The 24,173-nt window shown below is 42.8% G+C and overlaps 1 protein-coding gene across 1 annotated transcript in view; it reads right to left on the reverse strand.

The window, feature by feature from the left end:
• The window catches only part of LOC140726140 (transcription factor COE3-like), a 435,742-nt gene that overhangs the window by 48,206 nt on the left and 363,363 nt on the right, over positions 1-24,173 (reverse strand). Inside the window, 1 exon segment of the mRNA XM_073042113.1 lies at positions 5,994-6,082. Coding sequence (XP_072898214.1) covers positions 5,994-6,082 — 89 coding nt within the window.

The following is a 24,173-nucleotide window of genomic DNA, read 5'->3' on the forward strand; positions in this document are numbered from 1 at the left end:
CATGATATTCCAAGTGTGGTCTAGCCAGAGTTGTATAACACTGTAACATTACCTCATGGCTCTTTAACTCAATACCTTGACTAATGAAGGTCAACACACCATATGCCTTCTTAACAATCCTATCAACTTGTGTGGTACAATTAATTTGTACAAGAAATTGACAGGAAAGTACAGGGAATGGAAGAATATGGATCAAGACAGACAGGAGAGAATTATTTTAATTTGGCATTGTTTTTATCACAGATAGGATGAGCTGAAGGACCTGTATTGTTCTCTTTTATGTTCCATTACAACATTATTTGCTTGTCGCACTACTTAGGTAGTGTATATGTAAGTACTTATCCTATCAGAACCAATAACATACCAACTCTATATGTCATTGTCACAGGAAATGGATCTTTGCCCAGTTTTCCTTACTAACACATGCCCACACCTTCTGAACCAAGTTGCCGTGGAGATCAATTGGAATTGCCCATTGCCCTCACACCTCCCTGCTACCACAGACCACACAGGCCAATCGTCCTGGTCAGAATAAATCTTACAATCCAGACAATCTCACACACACAAAAATAAGCATGCAAAAAAACAGACAGAGACAGACACACACACACACACACACACACACACACACACACACACACACACACACACACACACACACAGATAAGCATGAAAAAAACAGGCACACAAACACATGCACACAAGATATGCACACACACATGCCACACATGTACATGCACACATAGACGCGCGCACACACACACACACACACACACACACACACACACACACACACACACACACACACACACACACACACACACACACACACACACACACACACACACACACACACACACACTATACAGCCTACTGTTCTGTAATCCTGATAGGTGTGAACACTTGCTAACTCATCGCCTGCTAATATTATATTAAGAGCCCCTACAATATTAATACAATAATAATGATGTCCCTGAGGAAATGGGATTTCACAGCAAAAACAATTAAGAGCAAAATTATAAAAATTCATCTGTGACCCCCCCGTCAGAATTTCAATATCAAGTAAAAAGCCAAGAGCTTATTAAAATCCAATGTACAACAGATAATTAAACAACCTTCAATCTCTTATAGCAATAATATGATGTATTATTTAATAAGTTATATAATATGCCAAGAGGCTGAGTCTCACATTGGATTCAAGCTCCAAAGGAGGAAGGAACGAAGCAGAAGTGATGAAAGAAGAGCAAAAGAAAGGAGAAGAGAAACTGAGGGATTTAGAAAAGCTTTTCCGTAAACCTCCCAGGATGTTTCACAGCCCTTGAAGAATTTATTGAAGAGTTGGGACAGGTAGGTAGGCCACATTTTCTCAAACTGTATGTCTGATTCATTTCTAACATTTAAGAGAAGTTCAGGTAGGTTCAAAGTGCATTGATTATCAAAGTATGTATACTACGTATAATCTTGAGATTTGTCTCTTTATAGGCAGCCACGAAACAAAGAAACCCGATAGAAACCATTTAAAAAAAAGACCTCCAATCATCCAATGTGCAGAGAAAAAAAATTGTGCAAACAATAAAAGAAAACAACTAAATTTCAGTACTGAAGTTCACGAAAGTGAGTCCACAGCCATGAAACCAGTCATCACCGCTGCCAATCCAGGAGCTTGTTAGTCGCGGGCCACAGCCTAGATTCAGTGCAGAGCTGAGTAAACCTTGTGGACCAGCCAAATAGCAGGTTATTCCTCACTCTCGGACCTGGGACCCTTCACTTCGATTCAGCCTTGGCTTTCCAATCTGGCCCAGCTTTTAAATCAGCCAACCAGTGGATCGTTTCTCACTCTTGCCTCGATTCGGCCCATACCCACCATGCTGCAACCGTCCTGTACCTTTCAGACTTCAGCTCATACAGCAAAAATATCAGGTCATACAGGCAGTTCAAAAGCCTGACTCTGAAAAAGTTGTTACAGGCTATTGACAACAGTGATCATTTTTGAGAAAAAGCGTAATCAATAATGTAGTTAATAGTTTTATTTTGCTTCACCAGCTCCATCCTAAACCAGAGGAGTGCAGAAGGTTTAATATGTGAATGAGAAGAGTATGGAGACCTATGGTCCATGTACAGGCAGATGCAACTCGACCAAAGGCCAGTCTGCCAGGGACTAGATGGGTTAAAGCCTGTTTCTGTGCCGTTGTGCTCTATACCTCAGTGGTTGAGTCTTACCTCAGTGGTTGGTAAGTTGATGGAGAAGATCCTGAAAGGAAGGATTTATGAACATTTGAAGAGGTATAATATGATTAGGAATAGTCAGCATGGCTTTGTCAAAGGCAGGTCGTGCCTTATGAACATGACTGAATTTTTTGAGGATGTGACTAAACACATTGATGAAGGTAGAGCAGTAGATGTACTGTATATGGATTTCAGCAAGGCACTAGATAAGGTACCCCATGCACGGCTTATTGAGAAAGTAAGGAGGCATGGGATCCAAGGGGAAATTGCTTTGTGGATCGAGAACTGGCTTGCCCACAGAAGGCAAAGAGTGGTTGTAGATGGGTCATATTCTGCATGGAGGTCAGTCACCAGTGGAGTGCCTCAGGGATCTACTCTGGGACCCTTACTCTTCATGAGTTTTATAAATGACCTGGATGGGGAAGTGGTGGGATAAGTCAGTAAGTTTGCTGAAGACACTAAGGTTGGAGGTGTTGTGGACAGTGTGGAGGGCTGTCAGAGGTTACAGCAGGACATTGATAGGATGCATATCTGGGCTGAGAAGTGACAGATGGAGTTCAACCCAGATAAATGTGAAGTGGTTCATTTTGGTAGGTCAAATATGATGGCAGAATATAGTATTAATGGTAAGTCTCTTGGCAGTGTAAAGGATCAGAGGGATCTTGGGGTCCGAGTCCACAGGACGCTCAAAGCAGCTGCGCAGGTTGACTCTGTGGTTAAGAAGGCATACGGTGTATTGGCCTTCATCAATCGTGGAATTGAATTTAGGAGCCGAGAGGTAATGTTGCAGCTATATAGGATGCTGGTCAGACCCCACTTGGAGTACTGTGCTCAGTTTTGGTCGCCTCACTACAGGAAGGATATGGAAACCATAGAAAGGGTGCAGAGGAGATTTACAAGGATGGTGCCTGGATTGGGGAGCATGCCTTATGAGGATAGATTGAGTGAACTTGGCCTTTTCTCCTTGGAGCGATGGAGGACAAGAGGTGACCTGATAGAGGTGTATTAGATGTTGAGAGGTGTTGATCGTGAGGATAGTCAGAGGCTTTTTCCCAGGGCTGAAATGGTTGCCACAAGAGGACACAGATTTAAGGTGTTGGGGAGTAGGTACAGAGGAGATGTCAGGGTAAGTTTTTTACTCAGAGAGAGGTGAGTGTATGGAATGGGCTGCCAGCAACGGTGGTGGAGGCAGATATGATAAGATCTTTTCAGAGGCTTTTGGATAGGTACATGGAGCTTAGAAAAATAGAGGGCTATATATAAGCCTAGTAATTTCTAGAGTAGGGACATGTTCGGCACAACCTTGTGGGCCGAAGGGCCAGTATTATATCCATATAACCATATAACAATTACCCCACGGAAAAAGACCAGCTTAACCCTTCTAGTCCGTGCTGAACACTTACTCTCACCTAGTCCCACCTACCTGCACTCAGCCCGTAACCCTCCATTCCTTTCCTGTCCATATACCTATCCAATTTTCTTTTGAAATTACAATATTGGACCTGCCTCTACCACTTCTACTGGAAGCTCATTCCACACAGCTACCACTCTCTGAGTAAAGAAGTTTCCCCTCATGTTACTACTAAACTTTTGCCCCTTAACTCTCAACTCATGTCCTCTTGTTTGAATCTCCCCTACTCTCAATGGAAAAAGCCTATCCACGTCAACTCTATCTATCCCCCTCATAATTTTTAAATACCCCTATCAAGTCCCCCCTCAACCTTCTACACTCCAAAGAATAAAGACCTAACTTGTTCAACCTTTCTCTGTAACTTAGGTGCTGAAACCCTGGTAACATTCTAGTAAATCTCCTCTTTACTCTCTCTATTTTGCTGACATCTTTCCTATAATTCGGTGACCAGAACTGTACACAATACTCCAAATTTGGCCTCACCAATGCCTTGTACAATTGTATTGTGCTGTAGGTTTTCTATGTTTCTATAATTCCACGACTCTATTTTGAGTTTAACATTAACCTGTTTAGGTATCCACCACACCACGTGTAAAAGAAAATGTGCCCCACACACATTCTACTTAAACCCCTCTCACCTTCAGTATTTGCCATTTCTACCCAGGGAGAAAAAATTCGGACTTGTCTCCACAACCTACGCCCCTCATAATCTTATAAACCTCCATCAGATATCCCTGCAGATCTGACGTTCCTGAGAAAACAATCCATATTTGTTCAAACTCTCTTTTTAACTCATATCCTCCAATCCAGACAGCATCCTGGTGAGCTTCTTCTGAACGCTGTTCAAAGCCTCCACTTCCTTCCCGTAATGGAGTGATCAAATTTACAAGCAATTATCCAAGGCCACCGAACCAGAATCAGAATCAGGCATATGTCGTGAATTTTGTTGTCTCTGTGGCAGCAGTACAGTGCGGTAATAATAATAGAAAAAAACATGAATTACAGTAAAGTATACGTATATAATACAATATGTACAGTGTGCGTGTATGTATATATATTACAGTATCTATATTTTAAATATATATTCATTAGATAGTCATATTAAATAACTAGTGCAAAAATTGAAATAAAAAAGTAGCGAAGGAGTATTCGTAGCTTCACTGTCCGTATAGGAATCAGATGGCAGAGGGGAAGAAGCTGTTCCTGAATCACTGAGTGTGCGCCTTCAGGCTCCTGTACCTCCTGCCTGATGGTAACAGTGAGAACAAGGCATTGCATGGGTGATTGGATTCTTTAATTAAGGCATCACTCCTTGAAGCTGTCTTGGATACTACAAGGCTAGTGCCCATGATGGAGCTGACTGGGTTTACACCTCTCCACAGTTTACCTCAATCCTATGCAGGCCTCCTGACTCTTATACTCAATGCCCGGACCAACGAAAGCAAGTACACCATACGCCCTCTGTACCAACCTATCTAATGCGCGGCCACCCTCTATCAGTGGTTTCGATATGAGGCGTGAATGTAATATGAAGAACATAGAACACCGCAGCAAGGTATAGGTTCCTTGGCCCATGACGTTGTGCCAACCTGTAAATCTACACTTCCTGCTACGATAGCCCTCCATTTTCTAACACCCATATACCTATCTATGAGTTTCTTAAAAGTCCCTAATGTATCTGCTTCTGCAACCACCTAGTGAATACTGAAAGACCTAGGTAGAACAGATATGGAGTGATGTTTTCTGTACTGGGGGAATCTAGGACTAGAGGTCACAACCTCACAACACGAGGACGTCACTTAAGAACAGAGATGAAGAGGAATTTCTTTAGCCAGAGGTAGTGAATCTGTGGAATTCATTGTCACAGATGGCTCAGAGGCCAAGTCATTGGGTATATTTAAAGCGGAAGCTGATAGGTGCTTGATTAGGCAGGTTGTCAATGGTTACAGGGAGAAGGCAGGAGAATGGAGTTGAGAGGGATGATAAACCATGATGGAATGGTGAAGCAGGCTCGATGGGCTGAATGGTGTAGCTCCTGTGTCTTATGGTCCCTTGGTGTTATCATTCACAAAGGTACTTTCAATTTAATTGATATCCTCAGTAATGGGTAGACCTGTAGGCAGCAGCCTGCAATGAATCAGTACACTCCAGCACCTTCCAGAAAAATGTACCACCACTTCTCACTTATGCAACTTTACCCCAATGTTCTCTTCAATCTCCCTATAATTGTACCACCACCCCAATCTGTCCCGGCTGGCCAACTTATATCCTTATGCCAGGCTTTCTCAGTGACTGGTTGTCACCACCTATTGTGACTTCTGTAAACCTCAGTATTAGTAATAGAGAAAGATCTAACCTTTGGTAATCGTTCAGGGTCTCCAGGGTGTCGCGGGATCACTTTCTGTAACCTCTGGAATCCATAGTCAATGGTGGGTTCATTCAATGCTATAGAATTGGAGAGGAACAAGAAATTACTGGATAGAAAGCAGTAGACAAATACCAGGCACTGTCAGGGATGGTGAAACACTGAGTCTTCAACAGGACCACCATAGACAGGTGATGCCACTTTTTCTGAACACCTACACAGAGTCATGGAGTCATTGAGTCATACAGTGCAGAAACAGGCCATTCAGCCCAACTAGTCCCTGCTGAGCTACTAGTTGTGCATCGAACCATCGACACATGAATTGAAATGCGTTATTTGTGTCAAATCAAATCAGCGAGGATTGTGCTGAGCAGCCCTCAAGCGCTGCCACACTTCCAGCCCCAACATAACATACCCACAAGTTGCTAGCGCTAACCCGTAGGTCTTCGGACTGTGGGAGGAAACCATAGCACCCAGAGGAAACACATGTGGTCACGGCGAGAAGGTACATACTCGTTACAGGCAATGGCAGGAATTGAACCCTGATTGGAGATCACTGGCACTGTAGTAGTGTTATGCAATCAAGGATGTTGCCTGGATTGGGGAGCATGCCTTATGAGAATAGGTTGAGTGAACTTGGCCCTTTCTCCTTGGAGCGATGGAGGATGAGTGGTGACCTGATAGACGTGTATAAGATGATGAGAGGCATTGATCATGTGGATAGTCAGAGGCTTTTTCCCAGGGCTGAAATGGCTGCCACAAGAGGGCACAGGTTTAAGGTGCTGGGGAGTAGGTACAGAGGAGATGTCGGGGGTAAGTTTTTTACTCAGAGAGTGGGCTGCCAGCAACAGTGGTAGAGGGGGATACGATAGGGTTTTTTAAGAGACTTTTGGATAGGTACATGGAGCTTAGAAAAATAGAGGGCTATGGGTAAGCCTAGTATTTTCTAAGGTAGGGACATGTTCGGCACAACTTTGTGGGCCAAAGGGCCTGTATTGTGCTGTAGGTTTTCTGTGTTTCTATGTTCTATGTTTTTCTATGTTTCTATGCTAAAAGCCATGTTGTCCTTCTGAGCTGTCTACCTGAGCTAGTCCATCTGCAGGTTTATTTAGTATACTTCTAAGCCATTCTGATCAGATATCTGTCTAAGTGTCTTTTAAGTGTTGTTATTGTACCTGCCTTAAGAGCATCTTGTTCCATGTACCAACTACTGTTGTGTGAATAAGTTTCCTCTCAGCTCCCTTCCCCTCTCACCTTAAAGCTATGCCCTCTAACTTTGGGAAAAGACTGCAACCATCCACTTTATCTATGCTTGTAAGGAACTTATAACCCTCTATTAAGTCAGTCAGATTGTCATAGCTGGGGGTGGTGGTAGGGATAAACTCCCACTACGTATTAAATGTTCCCAGTGGCCTGTGTCTCAAATTGCCTCTGACAACCAAGAGCAGCTCCTGGCCTTCGTGTGTGGACTAGCTACTAAGCTTGGCAGAACCGTTTCTACTGACAGGGGAAGGGGCAAAGGTGGGTTACTGGTGCCTTAAAACCAGTCGCTTCAGGCAGACGGGGCTCATCAGCTGTGATTAGCAGCTCATCTAGAAGGAAAACTCTGATCTCAAACCTCCACTGCTTTGTGGCTATACCCACTAATGGAGAAGGTTTCAGGAGTAAACCCCTACCTTGGGGAAAAAAAACTGTGACCTTTGACCTTATCTATGCCCCTAATGAATTCGTAATGAAGGTGATTCCTTAGCCTCCTGTGCTGTGGGGTAAAAAGTCCCGGCGTATCTAGCCTCTCCTGTCCGTGCAATCTTGCTAACCTCCTCATGTACACTCTTTTCAGCTTAATGACACCCTTCCCATAGTTAGGTGACCAGAATTGCAAACGATACCCCAAGTGTGATGTCGCTAATGACCTGATATAATTGTAACAGCAAGTCCCAACTCCCAAACAATCTTCTGGTGGGGGCTTTGTGACAGAGAGCACACCCCACACACACACACACACACAAACATTACCTTGTCATTCTGCTGTCACTGCGCTGAGTGTGCGCACGTCAATGTTTTCCCCTGGATGTTCTCATAATGGGTCCTAATCTGAGCTGATGCGCTCAAATTGGTTTTATGGTGCCTTTCCCACCATACACAGTGAAGTATTCCATTTTTTTATAATGAGGATGAATAAATGTGTATATGTTGTTAGTATACAGTATTTAAGGTAGATAGGACATAGAAATCTACAGCACATTACAGGCCCTTTGGCTCACAATGTTGTGCCAACTATGTAACCTACTCTAGAAACTGCCTAGAATTTCACTTGCTCAGAGCCCTCTAAAGATACTTGTGTTTATTTTCTAATGTGATTGTAACTACATTGTGAAGTGCATCATATGCTAATTCATGTGTAGTCTTAAGTTAACTCTTTTGGTAATTAAAGATGGTGTGTCCTATTGCAAAAAAAAGGCAACTAATCGCCCCCAGCTAGAGAGAGAGATTGGGCCTGTCATGAGTTCACATTGGACATGTATAACTATGGAGTTGTTATTGTGTTTTCTAGTAGATAACCTTTTGTAAATATTTCACTACTTTTGCTAAGTTTTGTGAGTTTGATTTTTGGCACACCTAATAAACACGCTTGCACTGAAGCGCTCAGCGCCTCCAGCCATTTTATCATTGGTCATGGCTCATGTATTTACCAGACCCAGTGAATTGAGCAGCATCTCTGGGAGGAGTCTCTCCCCAGATGCTGCTCGACCTGCTGGGTATCTCCAGAAGACTGGTCATTGCTCCAGATTCCAGCAACTGCAGTCTCTTGTGCCTCCAGTACTCACTCCCCTGACTGATGAACACAAGTATGTCAAATGGCTTGCTACCCTGTCTACCTGTGGCTCCTCTATCAGGGCACAAGTATCTGTACTACCCCAGTCTCTGTGTTCTACAATCTTCTCCATGGCCCTACATTTCACAGTGTAAGTCTTACCCTGGGTTAACGTAGCAAACTGCAACACCTTGCACTTGTCCAAGTTAAATTCCACCTGTTGGTTTTTGGCCCACTTCCGTAATTGATGTGGATTCCATTGTAATCTTAGGTAATTCTGTTTACTGTCCGCTGTATAACCAATTTTGCAGTCATTCATAGACTTGATGAGAGCTTACACAAAGACATTAGAAGCAAATTGGTAATTTAGTCAATTACGAATGGATTCAGGTTCACAGAATCTTCATCTCACTTTCTCAATATTTATTGCTTATTTATGGAAAAGAGTACAGTCGACCTTTTGGACTGAGACCCTTTATCAGTCCTGATGAAAGGTTTCAGCCCAAAATATTGACTGTACTCTTTTCCATAGATGCTGCCAGGCCTGCTGAGTTCCTCCAGCATTTTGTGTGTGTTGCTCTGGATTTCCAGCATCTGCAGAGTTTCTCATTTTTATTGCTTCTTTCTTTCTTTTAGTATTTGCAAAGTAGTTTGTTATCTTTTGCACACTGGTTGAACGCCCAAGTAGTGTAGTCCTTCATTGATTCTACGATAGATATTATTCTATGGGTTCATTGAGTATGCCTGCAGGAAAATGAATCTTGGGGTTGTAAATGGTGACATACATGCACTTTGATAATAAATTTACTTTGAGCCTTAAACTTTATTGTCACATGCACTGACTACAGCAAAAACTTTGTTTTGTAAGCCATCCATACAAATCATTTTATCACAACTGTACACTGAGGTAGTGTCAGGAGAAACAATAACAGATTGCAGTATACAGGTGTCCCCCATTTTTTGAACGTTCACTTTATGACAACTCACTGTTACGAAAGACCTACATTAGTACAGTACCTGTTTTCGCTAACCAAAGAGGATTTTCGCTTTTACGAAAAAAAGACACCCGCTTTATACATGTGTTTACCCCATGAAATACTACAATGACAGTGAAACCTTGTACGGGCAGTTGTTTGTGCATGCGTGTACGTGCACATGTGTGTACATGCCGATTGTTTTCCTCCAAATCGATTTTGGCTCGCTGTCTTCCCGATTTTGATAAGTGAAACTACACCATACATACAATATTTCTACTTTATATAGGGTGTATATTTATCATATCATTTCTGCTTTTACTATATGTTAATTATATTTCAGGTTTTATGTGTTATTTGGTTTGATTTGGTAGGTTATTTTTTGGGTCTGGGAACGCTCAAAAATTTTTCCCAAATAAATTAATGGCAATTGCTTCTTCGCTTTACGACATTTCAGTTTACAAACGCTTTCATAGGAGCGCTCTACCTTCGGATTTCAGGGGAAGCCTGTAAAGTGTTACACTTACAGAGCAACTGCAGGTCAGGCAGACAAGGTAGGGTAAAAGGTCTATCTTGTTATACAAGAGGTCTTTCTAACAGCCTTATGTTTGATTAATCTCCTTGTGACTGCATGGGTTTCCTCCTGGTGATCTGGTTTCTTCCACATTCCAAAGATGTATAGGTCAGCCATGACAGAATGGTTGAGCAGACTCGATGGGATGAATGGCCCAATTCTGTTCCTATAGTCTTATGGACTATTGAATGGTCCCTATCACAATAAGATGACTCCTAACATAACACACCCTTTAAGGCCTTGCACCTTCTTGTCTACCTGCACTGCATTCCCTCAACGTGACACTTCATTCCGCATTGTTGTTTTCGCGTGTTGTATCTCAATGCACAGTGGCACTGAAATGATCTGTATGGATGGCGTACAAAATAAAGCTTTTCACTGTACCTCAGTACACGTGACAATAAAAACCAATTTACCAAATGTAATTCCTTTCTCTCCCACGCAGATGTCGTTTGACTCACCGAGTCCCTACAGCAGATGTCTGCTGCTCTCTTAAGAGTTTATTAATCATGTTTTTATACTTCCGCCTTAAACGTTTATTTATCTAGAAATGCTGTGCAGAGCAGGCCCGTTCGGCCCAATGAACCACACCACCCAGCAACCCATGTATTTTAACACTAGCCTAACTTTAAGAAGACGATTTACAATGACCAATTAACCTACCAACCAGTACATCTTTGGACTGTGGGAGGAAACGAGAGCACCCGGAGGAAATCCACACAGTTCACGGGAAGAATGTACAGACTCCTTACGGAAGGCGCCGGAATTGAACTCTGAACTCCGGAACACCCTGAGCTGTGATATTGTCGCAATATCAGCTTCGCTACCAAGGCACCAACAAACACAGATCTAAAGTTTTTTTTAAAGTTGAACATATTTTGTTTAAAGTAACAAGGTATTTGAACCTTCTTTATATAGAGTCAATCATGTGTATTGTCATTTAATGCTATAAGTGTATACCATCAAAGAAGTCAACATTTCTCTGAACTAGAGTGTAAAGCACTGTAGTAAAAGGATAAATGTTACAGATGGATTACACATAAATAAACAAACTAAAGTGCATAAATTAAATATTCTAAGGTACAGATCAGACTAGCCAGTGACAGTTTGAATATGATGTGGCTGGGAGTTCAGAAGCCTAATGGCTTGAGGGAAGAAACTGTTTCCCATCCTGACCGTTCTAGTCTTTATGCATCGGAGCTTCCTGCCTGATGGTAGAAAGTCAAAGAGGATGCTGGATGGATGGGTGGGATCCTTCATAATACTAAGGGCCCTGCGTACGCAGCGCTCCTGATAAATGTCCCCAGTGGATGACAGGGAGACCCCTATGATCCTCTCAGCTGTCCTCATAGTCCTTTGTAGGGACATCCGGTCCAATGCTCGGCTGCTCGCATAACAGACGGAGATGCAATTTGTCAGAACACTCTCAATGGTGCTCTTATAAAATGCAGTTAAGTTGGAGGTGGTGAGGGAGCCTTGCTCGCCTCAATCTTCTCAGGAAGTGGAGACGCTGCTGTGTCATCTGCTTGATCGGCACCTTTTTACGTTTTGGACGGAATTCTATTTGCTCAGTTTTACTCTCTTCCCGTCAATACAGAGATATTAATGATCCCTGGTCACACTCCAGGGTAATTTAGTTTAGATTGTGATCTAAGATTAAACCTAACAAGCTCAAATGACACCATTATCATCTATTGCCAGTCTGTTAGCTGACCTCATTTCCAGCTCTCGCTCTCTATCTCATAACTTGTTACCTTCAGAAATGCAGAAGTAGTTTACGAGGAAGCTGGGGGGGCACAGTAGCATAGTGGTTAGCACAACATTTTACAGCAGCCAGCTATTAGACTCCTGCCACTGCCTGTAAGGATTTTAAACATTCTTCTCATAACCACGGGGCTGTCCTCCAGCTGCTCCAGTTTCCTCCCTCATTCCAAAGATGCACAGTTAGGGTTAGTAAGTCATGGGCATGTTACGTTGGTGCCTGTTCTGAGGTTAGGGTATATAGCAAATTTTAATATCACCAGCAACCAATCTTTAGATTTGAATGCGATTTGCAGATTGAATTTAAAACGCAGCTCAGATGCCTGCATATGCGTAAGTGCGGGCTGGAGTCAGTAGGGGGATTAACATTAATTTTGGGTGTCTGGAGTGTGTGCGCGCAGGAGGAGGTGTTTGAAAACTATACGTAATTCAAAGGAAGCTTTGCAGATACATTGTAAATATAGAATTGTCCTGCTGTTACCTTTGATCTTTAGGAAATGAGCATGTCCTGAAACATTGGGTTGAGCAGGCCTCTTCTTCCATGAGAGTCTCGAATGCCGAATAAAGCACTTCCTATATCCACTAGTTTCGCCGTCTCTCAGTGACTTTGTCCACAGTTACTACGGAGCTGGAAGCCTGCCCACACTTGGACGCTTGCCCAGCGCAATCTTCACTGATTTGATTTGATGCAAAATCAATAGAGTTAGCCTAACCTTTAGCTGCCTGGATTGACTGTGGGTGTGTGCCGCAAGGAGTGGTTGGTCAGGCTTGAGTTGTTTTGTCTGGAGGAGAGGAAGCTGAGGGGAGATCGGATTGAGGTTTATAGGGATCGCGAGAGTTATAGACAGACATCCAGCATCACACTCCCAGTGTCGAGATGTCTAATGCTAGAGGCTGAGGGGGTTAAGTTGAAAGTGGAGCTAGTGGCTGGTGCCTGGAATGTGCTGCCAGGGGTTGGTGGTGCAGGCAAATACGATAGAGGTGTTAGGAGGCTCTTAGATTGGGGGGGGGGGGCGGATATGGATGCTGTGTAGGCAGAAAGAATAAGTTTAGTGAGGTGTATGATTACTAATTTAATTAGTTCAGCACAACACTGAAGGAGCTTGACGTTGGGCTGAACTGTCCCACGTTCTAGAATTGAGCACACAGAATGTGACGTTGTTGAAGACACTGCCTTGTCTATATGACACAGTAAAAAGAAACAAAATAGGTCAGAAAAAGGCTTCAAACCTGCTCCAAAATGTAATAATTTCATTACTGACACCATAGGCAGGGTAACAGTTCAACACAGACTAAAGAGTGTGGTGAATTTGTGGAATTCTTTGCCAGAGGCTGTTGTGGAGGCCTAGTCATTGGACAAAGCAGATTCAGTCGGTCAAATGGCCTAGTTTTGCTGCTATATTTTATGCTCTTAGATGGGCCAAAGGCCTGATTCAATAGATACATTCAATGTCAGAGATATGTATACAATATTCATCCTGAAATACTTTTTCTTCACAAACATCCATGAAAACAGAGGAGTATGCCAAAGAATGAGTGGCAGCTAAATGTTAGAACCTCAAAGCCCCCCCAGCTCCTCCTTCCCCCTGTGTTGTTTCTTCTGACTTCCTGTTAACTCATAGAATTATACATCAAGAAAACAGGCCCTTCAACCCAACCCATCTACGTTGACCAAGATGCACACCTGAGTTCATCCTATCTGCCTGTGATTGACCCATATCCCTCTAACCAGGGGTTCCCAGCCTTCTTTATACCATGGACCCAAACCATCAACCGTAGAGCCTAGGTTGGGAACCCCTGTTCTACAGACAGACAGACATACTTTATTGATCCCGAGGGAAATTGGGTTTCGTTACAGCCGTGCTAACCAAGAATAGTGTAGAAATATAGCAATATAAAACCATAAATAATTAAATAATAACAAGTTAATTATGCCAAGTGGAAATAAGTCCAGGACCAGCCTATTGGCTCAGGGTGTCTGACACTCCGAGGGAGGAGTTGTAAAGTTTGATGGCCACAGGCAGGAATAACTTCCTATGATGCTCAGTGTTGCATCTCGGTGGAATGAGTCTCTGGCTGAATGTACTCCTGAGCCTAACCAGTGCATTATGGAGTGGATGGGAGTCATTGTCCAAGATGGCATTGTCCAAACCTGTCTAAACATTGTTCTAAACCTGTTCTATCCATTTTCTCTTTGATCAAATGACTTTTAAACCTGCCCAAACATTCATCGATTTTAATATTGAACATACCTAACAGAACAACACTCTTGGGTGTGCATTCTACAATCCTGGGTGAAGAAATGCCCATTTATCTCAGTCCTCATTGGCCAAAGCTTTATCCTGAGATATTGAAGTAGGGCAAGCTAGTCTATTCATCAACATTATGTGCCGTGTCATATTGATGTGGGCGATCATGGCCAAAACTGCTCCATTAGGGGACTTAAAGAAACTTGTGATGCTATTTTGTGAAAGAGAATAGGTGGTTGATGTCAGGATCAATACTGACCCTCGAACTAACATTATGGGTGTTATGTTAGCGTCACGAAGTAATGCAGAATGGAAACAGGCCCTTTGGCTTGTCTGCTCCATTTTGACCACAGCATATGTGTGGATAGTCAGAGGCTTTATCCCAGGGCTGAAGTAGCTAGCACGACAGGGCACAGTTTTAAGCTGCTTGGAAGCAGGTACAGAGGAGATGTCAGGGGTAAGTTTTTTACGCAAGAGAGTGGTGAGTGCGTGGAATGGGCTGTCAATGACGGTGGTGGAGGTGGCAATGATAGGGTCTTTTTAGAGACTCCTGGATAGGCACATGGAGCTCAGAAAAATAGAGGGCTATGGGTAACCCTAGGTAATTTCTAAAGTAAGTACGTGTTCAGCACAGCATTGTGGGCCAAAGGGCCTCTATTGCGCTGTAGTTTTAGTTGCCTATGTTTGACTCATAACCCTCCTAGCCCCTCCCCTCCATGTCCCTACTGAAATGCCTTATGAATGTTGTAGTCTTACCCACCCCAACCACTTCCTCTAGCAGCTCAGATCTCTTCTAAATCTCTCCCACTTCACTTTGCATCTATGCCCTCTTGTTAAGGACTCCCCAATCCTGGGATAAAGATTATAACCATCCAGCTTATCCATTCCCCTCATTATTCGATAAACTTCAATGAGTTTACCCTTCGTTCTCGTACGTTCCAGAGGATAAAGATCCAGTGTGGCTATCTTCTGTCTTTAACTCAGGCCCCGCAGAACCATGCAACATGATTTTGCTACTTTTTGGAGGCTTCTACTTTGTGAAATGTAGTAGTCTCCTGAGAAGAATGAGAGGAGATCTTGTAGAAACACATAAAATTATTAGATAAGATAGAGGCAGGGAAGTCATTTCCACTAGTAGGTGAGACTAGAACTAGGGGACATAGCCTCAAGATTCGGGGGAGTAGATTTAGGATGGAGATGAGGAGGAACAGCTTTTCGCAGAGAGTGGTGAATCTGTGGAATTCTCTGCCCAATAAAGCAGTGGAGGCTACCTCCGTAAATATATTTAAGACAAGGCAGGATAGATTTTTGAATAGTAGGGGAATTAAGAGATACGGGGAAAAGGAAGGTAGATGGAGATGATCAGCCATGATCTTATTGAATGGCAGAGCAGGCTCGATGGGGCAGGTGGCCTACTCCTGCTCCTATTTCTTATGAAAGTATGAGCATTGGTGTGCTTTCCTGGCTGTGGCATCTACATAGTTGGACCATGGGAGGCAGTCGATTATGTTCACTCATAGGAACTTGAGTACAGACAGAGTCCATGGAGGGGAAGCTGCGCCACAACTCCCGGCATTTTTTTGCAGAGCTTTACTCTGCCTGTGACTCTCTTGCGTACGCTGCAGCCGGTGGAGGGTGCAGGAGTCTTGGGTCTCGGGCAAAGTTTAATCAGCGCAGTTCGTGGATTGGACCTGTTTTTAGAGGACTCTGCAGTCCATGTTATAAAAGCAAGGATGTAATGTGGAGGCCTTATAAGGCAATGGTGAGGCCTCACTTGGAGTATCGTGAGCCGTTATCTAAGTAAGGATGTGCTAACATTGCAGAAGGTTCAAAGGAGGTTCACAAAAATGATTCCAGGATTGAAAGGCTTGTCATATTGGAAGCGTTTGATGGCTCTGGGCCTGTACTCACTGGAATTCAGAAGAATGAGGGGGGAGGGCTCTCATTGAAACTTATTGAGTATTGAAAGGCCTCAATAGAGTAGATGTGGCAAAGATGTTTCCTATGGTGGGGGAGACTAAGACCAGAATACAGCCTCAGAATACAGGGACATCCATTTAGAACAGAGATGGGGAAGAACCTATTTAGCAGGAGGGTAATGAATCTGTGGAATTTGTTGCCACAGGTGCCTGCGGAGGCCAAGTTATTTGGTATGTTTCAGGCAGAGATTGTTAGATTCTTGATTAGTCAGAGCACAAAGGGATATGGGGAGGAGACAGGAGATCGGGGACAAGATGAAATGGCGGAGCAAATGTGATGGGCCAAATGACCTAATTCTGCTCCTATATCTTATGGTCTTATAATCTTGTGGTGTTTCTGGTCTCCGGTTACTCCTTTTTTATTGCTATTTTGTGCAATTTTGATTGGGGCAGACTGGCTCTGCGGCCAGTAGTCAACACATGTCACTAAATTTAACTGAAATGAACTAAGACTGTTTCAAGGCTCTGCGGTTTGATATTTAATATTCCGTGTGTTATTCATTCACCTTTTGCTGCTGTTGTTTTTTTTTGTGCGTTGGGTGTTTGATGTTTTCCTTGAATGGGTCCCATTGAGTTTCTTTGTTTCGTGCCTTTTTTCAGGAAGATAAGTCTCAGGGTTGTATACTGCATACATACCTTGATAACAAATGCACTTTGAATCTTTAAATCTCTCATTGATGAAGAACTGTTGATGTAGGGAGGAACAACAAGAGTGAATAACCAACTCCTCTGTTTTGCTCACTCTCGACCCTCTAAACCATGATGCCATGTGGTGTGTTTGACCTCAGTTACTCAGAGGTGGACTGAGTGCATACGTTTGTCTGTGGGCCGTTGAAAACTGCTTGTTCTTGTTGATAACACCCCTGCTCCATCAGGTTTTAGGACACGTCACTCAGGCTATCAAATACTTTTTAGTGTGACTGTATGTTTTAGTGGTATCTTACATGTGCCATACACGTCTTGTGCTGTGTATAACTATTGGTACTATGCTTTGCACCTTGCCCCTAGAGGAGTGCAATTTGACTGTATCCATGGGTATTCATGTACAGTTGAATGACAATTAAACTTGAACTTGAGTGAAAGTGGAGAGAGAGAGATAGACAGATAGAGACAGAGAAAGAACGAGAGAGAGACAGGTTGGGGGAGAGGGTGAGAGCGAGACAGAGAGGGAAAGAGTGGGAAGGGAGAGAAGAAGAACAGTGGTGGAGAGAAGAGAGAAAGAGAGCGAGAAATATAAAATAGTGTGGGATGGAAATTAGTTTAATTGTGAGGGAATGCACAGAGTGGGGAAAAAATTCCTCTGATTGCAACTTTAATTAAGTCATTAACCCGTTAGATTGACACTGATTTAATGCCTTTGATAATGGTGATTAGAAAGATTTTGCAAACTCATTAAGAGATCATGGAGTAATTTTGAAGCCTTCAAGTACTGCATAGATTGTGACAAAGAGTCATGATTCAGCAAGAAGACACAAAGAGATTGAAATCTGAAATGCTGTTTGCAGAGATAAAATTTACTCTCTGAAAAACATTGGGAAAAGATTTAAAAATAAAGATCATTTTCAAAGCCAACAAAAAGTTGGTTTAAAACAAATTGAAGTCTAATCTACATATTCTCTGAGTCAACTCAGGAAGCAAAAGTGTACAAATAAAATATTTGGTGAGGAGCATTTGATGATTCTGGGCCTTTAATCATGTTGAGTTTAAAAGAACGAGGAGGGATCTCATTCAAACCTATCGAATACTGCAAGGACTAGATATAGTGGACATGGAGAGGATGTTTCCTATAGTGGGGGAGTCTAGGATCAGAGGGCACAGCCTGAGAATACAAGAATGTTCCTTTAGAACAGAGATGAGGAGGAATTTTGTTCAACTAGAAAGTGTTGAATCTGTGAAGTTCATTGCCACAGACAGCTGTGGAGGCAAAATCATTGGGTATATTTAAAATAGAGGCTGATAGGTTCATAATTAGTCAGGGCATCAAAGATTATGGGTGGAAGGCAGGAGAAAGGGGTAGAGAGAGATAATAAATTAGCCATGATGGAATGGCAGTGCAGAGTTGATGGGCCAAGTGGCCTAATTCTGCTCCTATCTCTTATGGTGACTTGTTAGCCTTCCTGTAACTGTCTGAGTTCTTGGATCAAATCTAGAAGATTCTGATGTCTATCTAATGCGTTCATAAACATTACCAAGTGGATGGTGATAAAGCAATAATCTCTTCCAATGATAAAACAAACAGAAAATGCTGCAAATATTCAAGAAATCAGGTAGCATACGTGGAGAGATTTAATGGAGAACCTTAGTCAGAACTTCAGATGAGGCAACTTAGTTTGAATCATTAACTCTGTTTCTCCTGCCACCGATACTGCCCAATCTGTTTACTGTCTTCCACATTTTCTGCTTTCATTTTAGATTTAAGATTTGGAATCTGTTCTGGGAGTCCTTCTCTTCTTGATTTTTATGACTTACAGTAATATGCAAAGTCTTAGGAACATATATATAGCTAGGGTGCCTCAGAGTTTTGCACAGTACTGTGTTTGTCAACATGGAGCAGAAAGCAAGTTTGTAGTCTGGTAGGAGTGGCGTGCCTAGAGAGGGCTGAGGGACAGGTGGCAGAGGAGTGCCTGGGGCATGGGGGTGGCATGGGTGCAGACACACCTAGACCTGAGATGCCAGGCAAGGTCATTTGATTCCAAACAACTGGTATATTGACCATTACAGAATGTCCCTCTGGTGCTTCCCACTCCCTCCCTTCTCCCTTCCCCTTTTCCCAACCATGATCCCCCTCTCCCTGCCCCCTTCCCACTCTCAATCCACGATAGAGACCCAGAGCAGAATCAGATTTTTCATCACTCACATATGTCATGACTTTTTTTGCAGCAGCAGTACAGTGTAATACATAAAATTACTACAGGATTGTGCAAAAGTCTTAGGCACCCTAGCTATACTGATGTCCCTCAGACTTGCACAGTACTTAGTTGAAGAGGTGGAAGGGTGGGTTAGTAAGTCTGTAGATGGCACAAAAGTTAGTGATGTTGTGGATGGTGTAGAAAGTTGTAACAGGACATTAATAGGCCTGAGAAGTTGCTGATGGAGTTCAGTCCCGAAAAGTGTGAATGATACACTTGAAGACAGAGTGCAGGGTTAATGGCAGGATTGTTAGCAGTGTGGAGGAACAGAAGGATCTTGGGGTCCACATCCATAGATCCCTCTAAGTTGCTATGCAAGTTGATAGAGTGCTTCAGAAGGCATAGTTGTGGAATTGGTTCAACAGCTGTGATGTAATATTGCAGCTCTATAAACCCCAGTTTAGGCCATTCTTCTGTTCAGCTCTGGTCATCTCATTATAGGAAGGTTATGGAATCTTTATAGAGGGTTGCTGACAAAATTTACCAGGATGCTGCCTGGATTAGAGGGCATGTCATGAGGATAGGTTGAGCAAGCCAAGTCTTTTCTCTTTGGAGCAAAGGAGGATGAGTGGTGACTTGATAGAGGTGTACAAGATGATAAGTGGCATAGATGGAGTGCACAGCCATAGATGTTCTCCCAGATTGGAAAGGTTAATATGAGGGGACATAATTTTAAGGTGGCTGGAGTAAAGTATAGACTGCATGTTAGAAGTAAGAACTTCGCACAGAGAGTGGTGGGTTCAAGGTCTGTGCTGCCAGAGGTGATGGTAGAGGCAGATACATTAGGGACGTTTAAGAAACTCTTACATAGACTCATGGATGGCAGGAAAATGGAGGTTATGTAGGAGGGAAGGGTTAGATTGAGCCAAGCACAGGTTGAAAGGTCAGCAGAAAAAGAATCTCAGGGTTGTATGAGGTGACATGTATGTACTCTGATCATAAATTTTATTTTGAACTTGGAGCAGCACACTGTGGATCGAAAGTACCCATACTCGGTTACACTGTTCTCTGTTCTATGCTTATGGCATCTGCAGTTTCTTTGATTTTCTTTTACGGCTCTAGTGATATTGGTTGGGTATATTTGGAGAGGATGTTTCCTATGGTGGAGGAGTCTAAGACCAGAGGACACAGCCTCAGAATACAGGGACGTCTGTTTAGAACAGAGATGAGAAGGAATTTCTTTAGCCAAAGAGTGGTCAATCTGTGGAATTCATTACCCCAGGCAACTGAGGAGACCAAGTCATTTGGTATATTTATGGAAGAGTTTGATAGACCCTTGATTAGTCAGGGCATGAAGGAATTCAGGGAGAAGACAGGAGAAATAGATCAGACATGATAAAATGGTGGAGAAGACCCAATGGACCAAATGGCCTCATTGTGCTCCTATATCTTATACTGTTATGGTCTTATGGTTGAGGGATTGACCTTTACCTGAGAAAGGCTCTTAATCGCTTCCACAATCCTCTAGATCTGATCCAAGAAATGAAACAACTAAAGCAATTCAAGATACAGAGAAAGGTTGAATAAGTTAGGACTTTATTCCCTGGAGCGTAGAAGAATGAGAGGAGATTTGATAGAGGTATATAAAATTATGATGGGTATAGATAGAGTGATTGCAAGCAGGTTTTTTCCACTGAGGCTAGGGGAGAACAAAACCAGAGGACATGGGTTAAAGGTGAAGGGGGAAAAGTTTAAAGGGAACATGGGGGGGGGGGCTTCTTCACACAGAGAATGGTGGGAGTGTGGAATGAAGTGGTAAATGCGGGCTCACTTTTAACACTTAAGAAAACCTTGGACAGGTACATGGATGACAGGTGTATGGAGGGATATGGTCCAGGTGCAGGTCAACGGGACTAGGCAGAAAAATGATTCGGCACAGCCAAGAAGGGCCAAAAGGCCTGTTTCTGTGCTGTAATGTTCTATGGTTCTATGTTTCTATGAAGGCTAGTACATCACAAAATATTTAATTCTACACAGAATATGAAGATCAGATTTCAATTCATTTTATACAGATTTAATGCCACTCAATGCTGGATTTTTGCACTCAGTCCCTCGAATAAGATTCCAACTGACAAGTCCTGTTGATATACAGTATGTATATGTCACCATTTACTAGCTTTCATTTTCTGGCAGTTATTTGCAGGTGACTCCACGCAGACAATATCGGAGGCCAGGATTGAACCTGATTGCCTGGCACTGAACGGGAGCTGCAGTCAGATGAGGTAGTAAACTTTTCCCATTCTCATTTGCTAAGATTCAACCAATAGGTGCCATGCAATCTGTATAAAATGGATCTCAAGCTGTTATACAATAGAGTGATGCTAATGGCTCACAGTTTCAATGGTCTGGGAAAAAGAAACACGGCAATACCTAAAAGTTGCCACCACACCCCACAAGAGCTTGAGTTATGGAGAGAGGTTGAGCAGGTTGGGACTTTATTTCTTCTAACATAGAAGAATGATGTTTGTTTTTATTAAGGTGTGTAAAATTATGAGGGGTATTGGTATTGGAATAGTTATTACCCTATAACCATCAGGCTCCTGAATCAGCATGGATAACCTCTTACATCAACTCTGAACTGATTCCACAATATGTAAACTCAATTTGAAGGATTCTAAAACTCATGTTTTTAGTGTTTTTTAAAATTATTTGTACAATTTTCCATCTTTTGCACATTGGCTGTGTGTCAGCCTGTATTTATGCATAATTTTTCATGAATACTATTGTATTTCTTTATTTTCTTGTAAACACCTGCAAGAAAATGAAACTCAAGGTTGTATATGGTCACATATATGTACTTTGATAATCAATTGACTTTGGTATGGGTTTATTATTGTCACATGTACCACGATACAATGGGAAGCTTGTCTTGTACACTGTGCATGGAAATCAAGAAGATAAATGAGGCTCCCTGGTAGTGTCACAATTAGTGATATTACAACGCACATTTCAGAGTTCAATTCTGGCGCCGTCTGTAAGGGGTTTATACATTCCCCCTTCCCCACCCCGGTGAACATGTGGTTTCGTCCGGGTGCTCTAGTTACCTCCCACAATCCAAAGACGTGAAGGTTAACAGGTTAATTAGTCATAGTAAATTGTCCTGTGATTAGGCTGGGGTTAAATAGGTGGGTTGCTGAGTGGCGGGGGCTCTTGGGCCGGAAGGACCCATTCCTCGCTGTATCTCTAAATATGCAGAGAGGCACACTACCTTTTTATTCCCCAGCAAAAACAATCCAAGAACAAGTGGGCTAGGGGACAGGGGAAAGGCTTAAAAGTGACTTAATGGGCAACTTATTCACATATACAGTGTTGCCTATGTGGACCTCGCTGCCAGAGACAATAGTTGAAGCAGGTAAATGGCAACATTTAAAAGGCATTTAGATAAGTACACAGATGGGAAAGGTCTAGAGCAGGGGTTCCCAACCTTTTTTATGCCATAGACCAATGCCATTAAGCATGAGGTTCATGGACTCTGTGTTGGACACCCTTGGTTTAGAGGGATATGCACCAAACATGGATAAATGGCATTAGCTTAGGTGGGCACCTTGGTCAGCATGGATGGGGGGGTTTCTATTTTTCTCTAATTTAGATTCAGATTAATTCATTTATCACAGATACATCAAAACATACAGTGAAAAGCATTTACATTAACAACCAACACAAGATCACAGGCAGATACATTAAGGCCATTTAAGAAATGTTGGATGATAGAAAAATAGTGGGCTACATCGGATGGAAGTGTTAGATTGATCTAAGAGTAGGTTATACAAAATTATAGGGGGTACAGATAGGGTAAATGCAGTCAGGCTTTTTCCACTGAGGTTGGGTGGGACTACAACTACAGGTCATGGATTAAGGGTGAAAGGTGAAAAATTTAAGGGGAACATGAGGGGAAACTTCTTCACTCAGAGGTTGCGAGAGTGTGGAATGAGCTGCCAGAACATGTGACGCATGAAAGCTCGATTTCAACATTTAAGAGAAGTTTGGATAGGTACATGGATGGCTGGGTATGGAGAGCTATGATCCCAGTGCAGGGTGATGAGAATAGGCAGTTTAAATGGTTCGGTACTAACTATACAGACTGTAGGGTCTGTTTCTCTGCTGTACTTCTCTATCATTCTATGACTCTAAAGTTCAGTCAGCATGTTGATCCAAATGGCTGTGCTGTAATGTTCTAACAACCTAAGGATGTGGGACAGCCCACAAGACCACATTGCTGGGTAAGAATTCTAAACTTTCTCCCTTACAGCTCTGTGGGTGTAGCCACTCCTCAAGGGCTGCAGCGATTCAAGACGCCAGCTGGCCACCACCTTCTCAAAGGCAACTTGGGTAGGGCAATGAAATGCTGGCTCAGCCGGCGAACTCCACATCCTCTGACAGAATGTTACAAGAAAGTGACAATGCTGATCCCAAGGTATGAAGTCAGGGCAGTACCCGCATTCAGAGGTGCAAAGGACCTTGGAAATCCCAGTTCAGGCTTCCCTCAAGGGTAACTTGTAGCTTGAGCCGGTAATAAGGAAATCAATTGCAATATGACGCTTCATTTTGAAATGGCTAGAGTATATGAACTAGGATGTAGTGCTGAAGCTTTGTAAGGTGCTGGCCCACTGGAGGTAGTCCCATCTGTGGCCATTTCCCATGTCCCACTAAACCTTTCCTATCCATGTCTATCCAGTAAGACATTGTATTAGTACCTGCCTCCGCACATTCCTCCTGCAGCTTGTTCTATATACTCATCGGTCTTTGCTGGTGTTGGAGGCCCAGAGGCAGCCTGTCCTGAGGCTGGAGGCTTATGTGCGTGTGTAAGTTGGTGTGTGAATGGAAGGGATGAAAGAGGCTAGTTTTGCTATTGTTGTTCTGCTTTGTTGTGTCTGTGTTGTTCTGCTGAACATTGTGGGTACAATACGTAA

This window comes from Hemitrygon akajei, chromosome 4, assembly GCF_048418815.1.
Source record: "Hemitrygon akajei chromosome 4, sHemAka1.3, whole genome shotgun sequence".
Lineage (NCBI taxonomy): Eukaryota > Metazoa > Chordata > Chondrichthyes > Myliobatiformes > Dasyatidae > Hemitrygon > Hemitrygon akajei.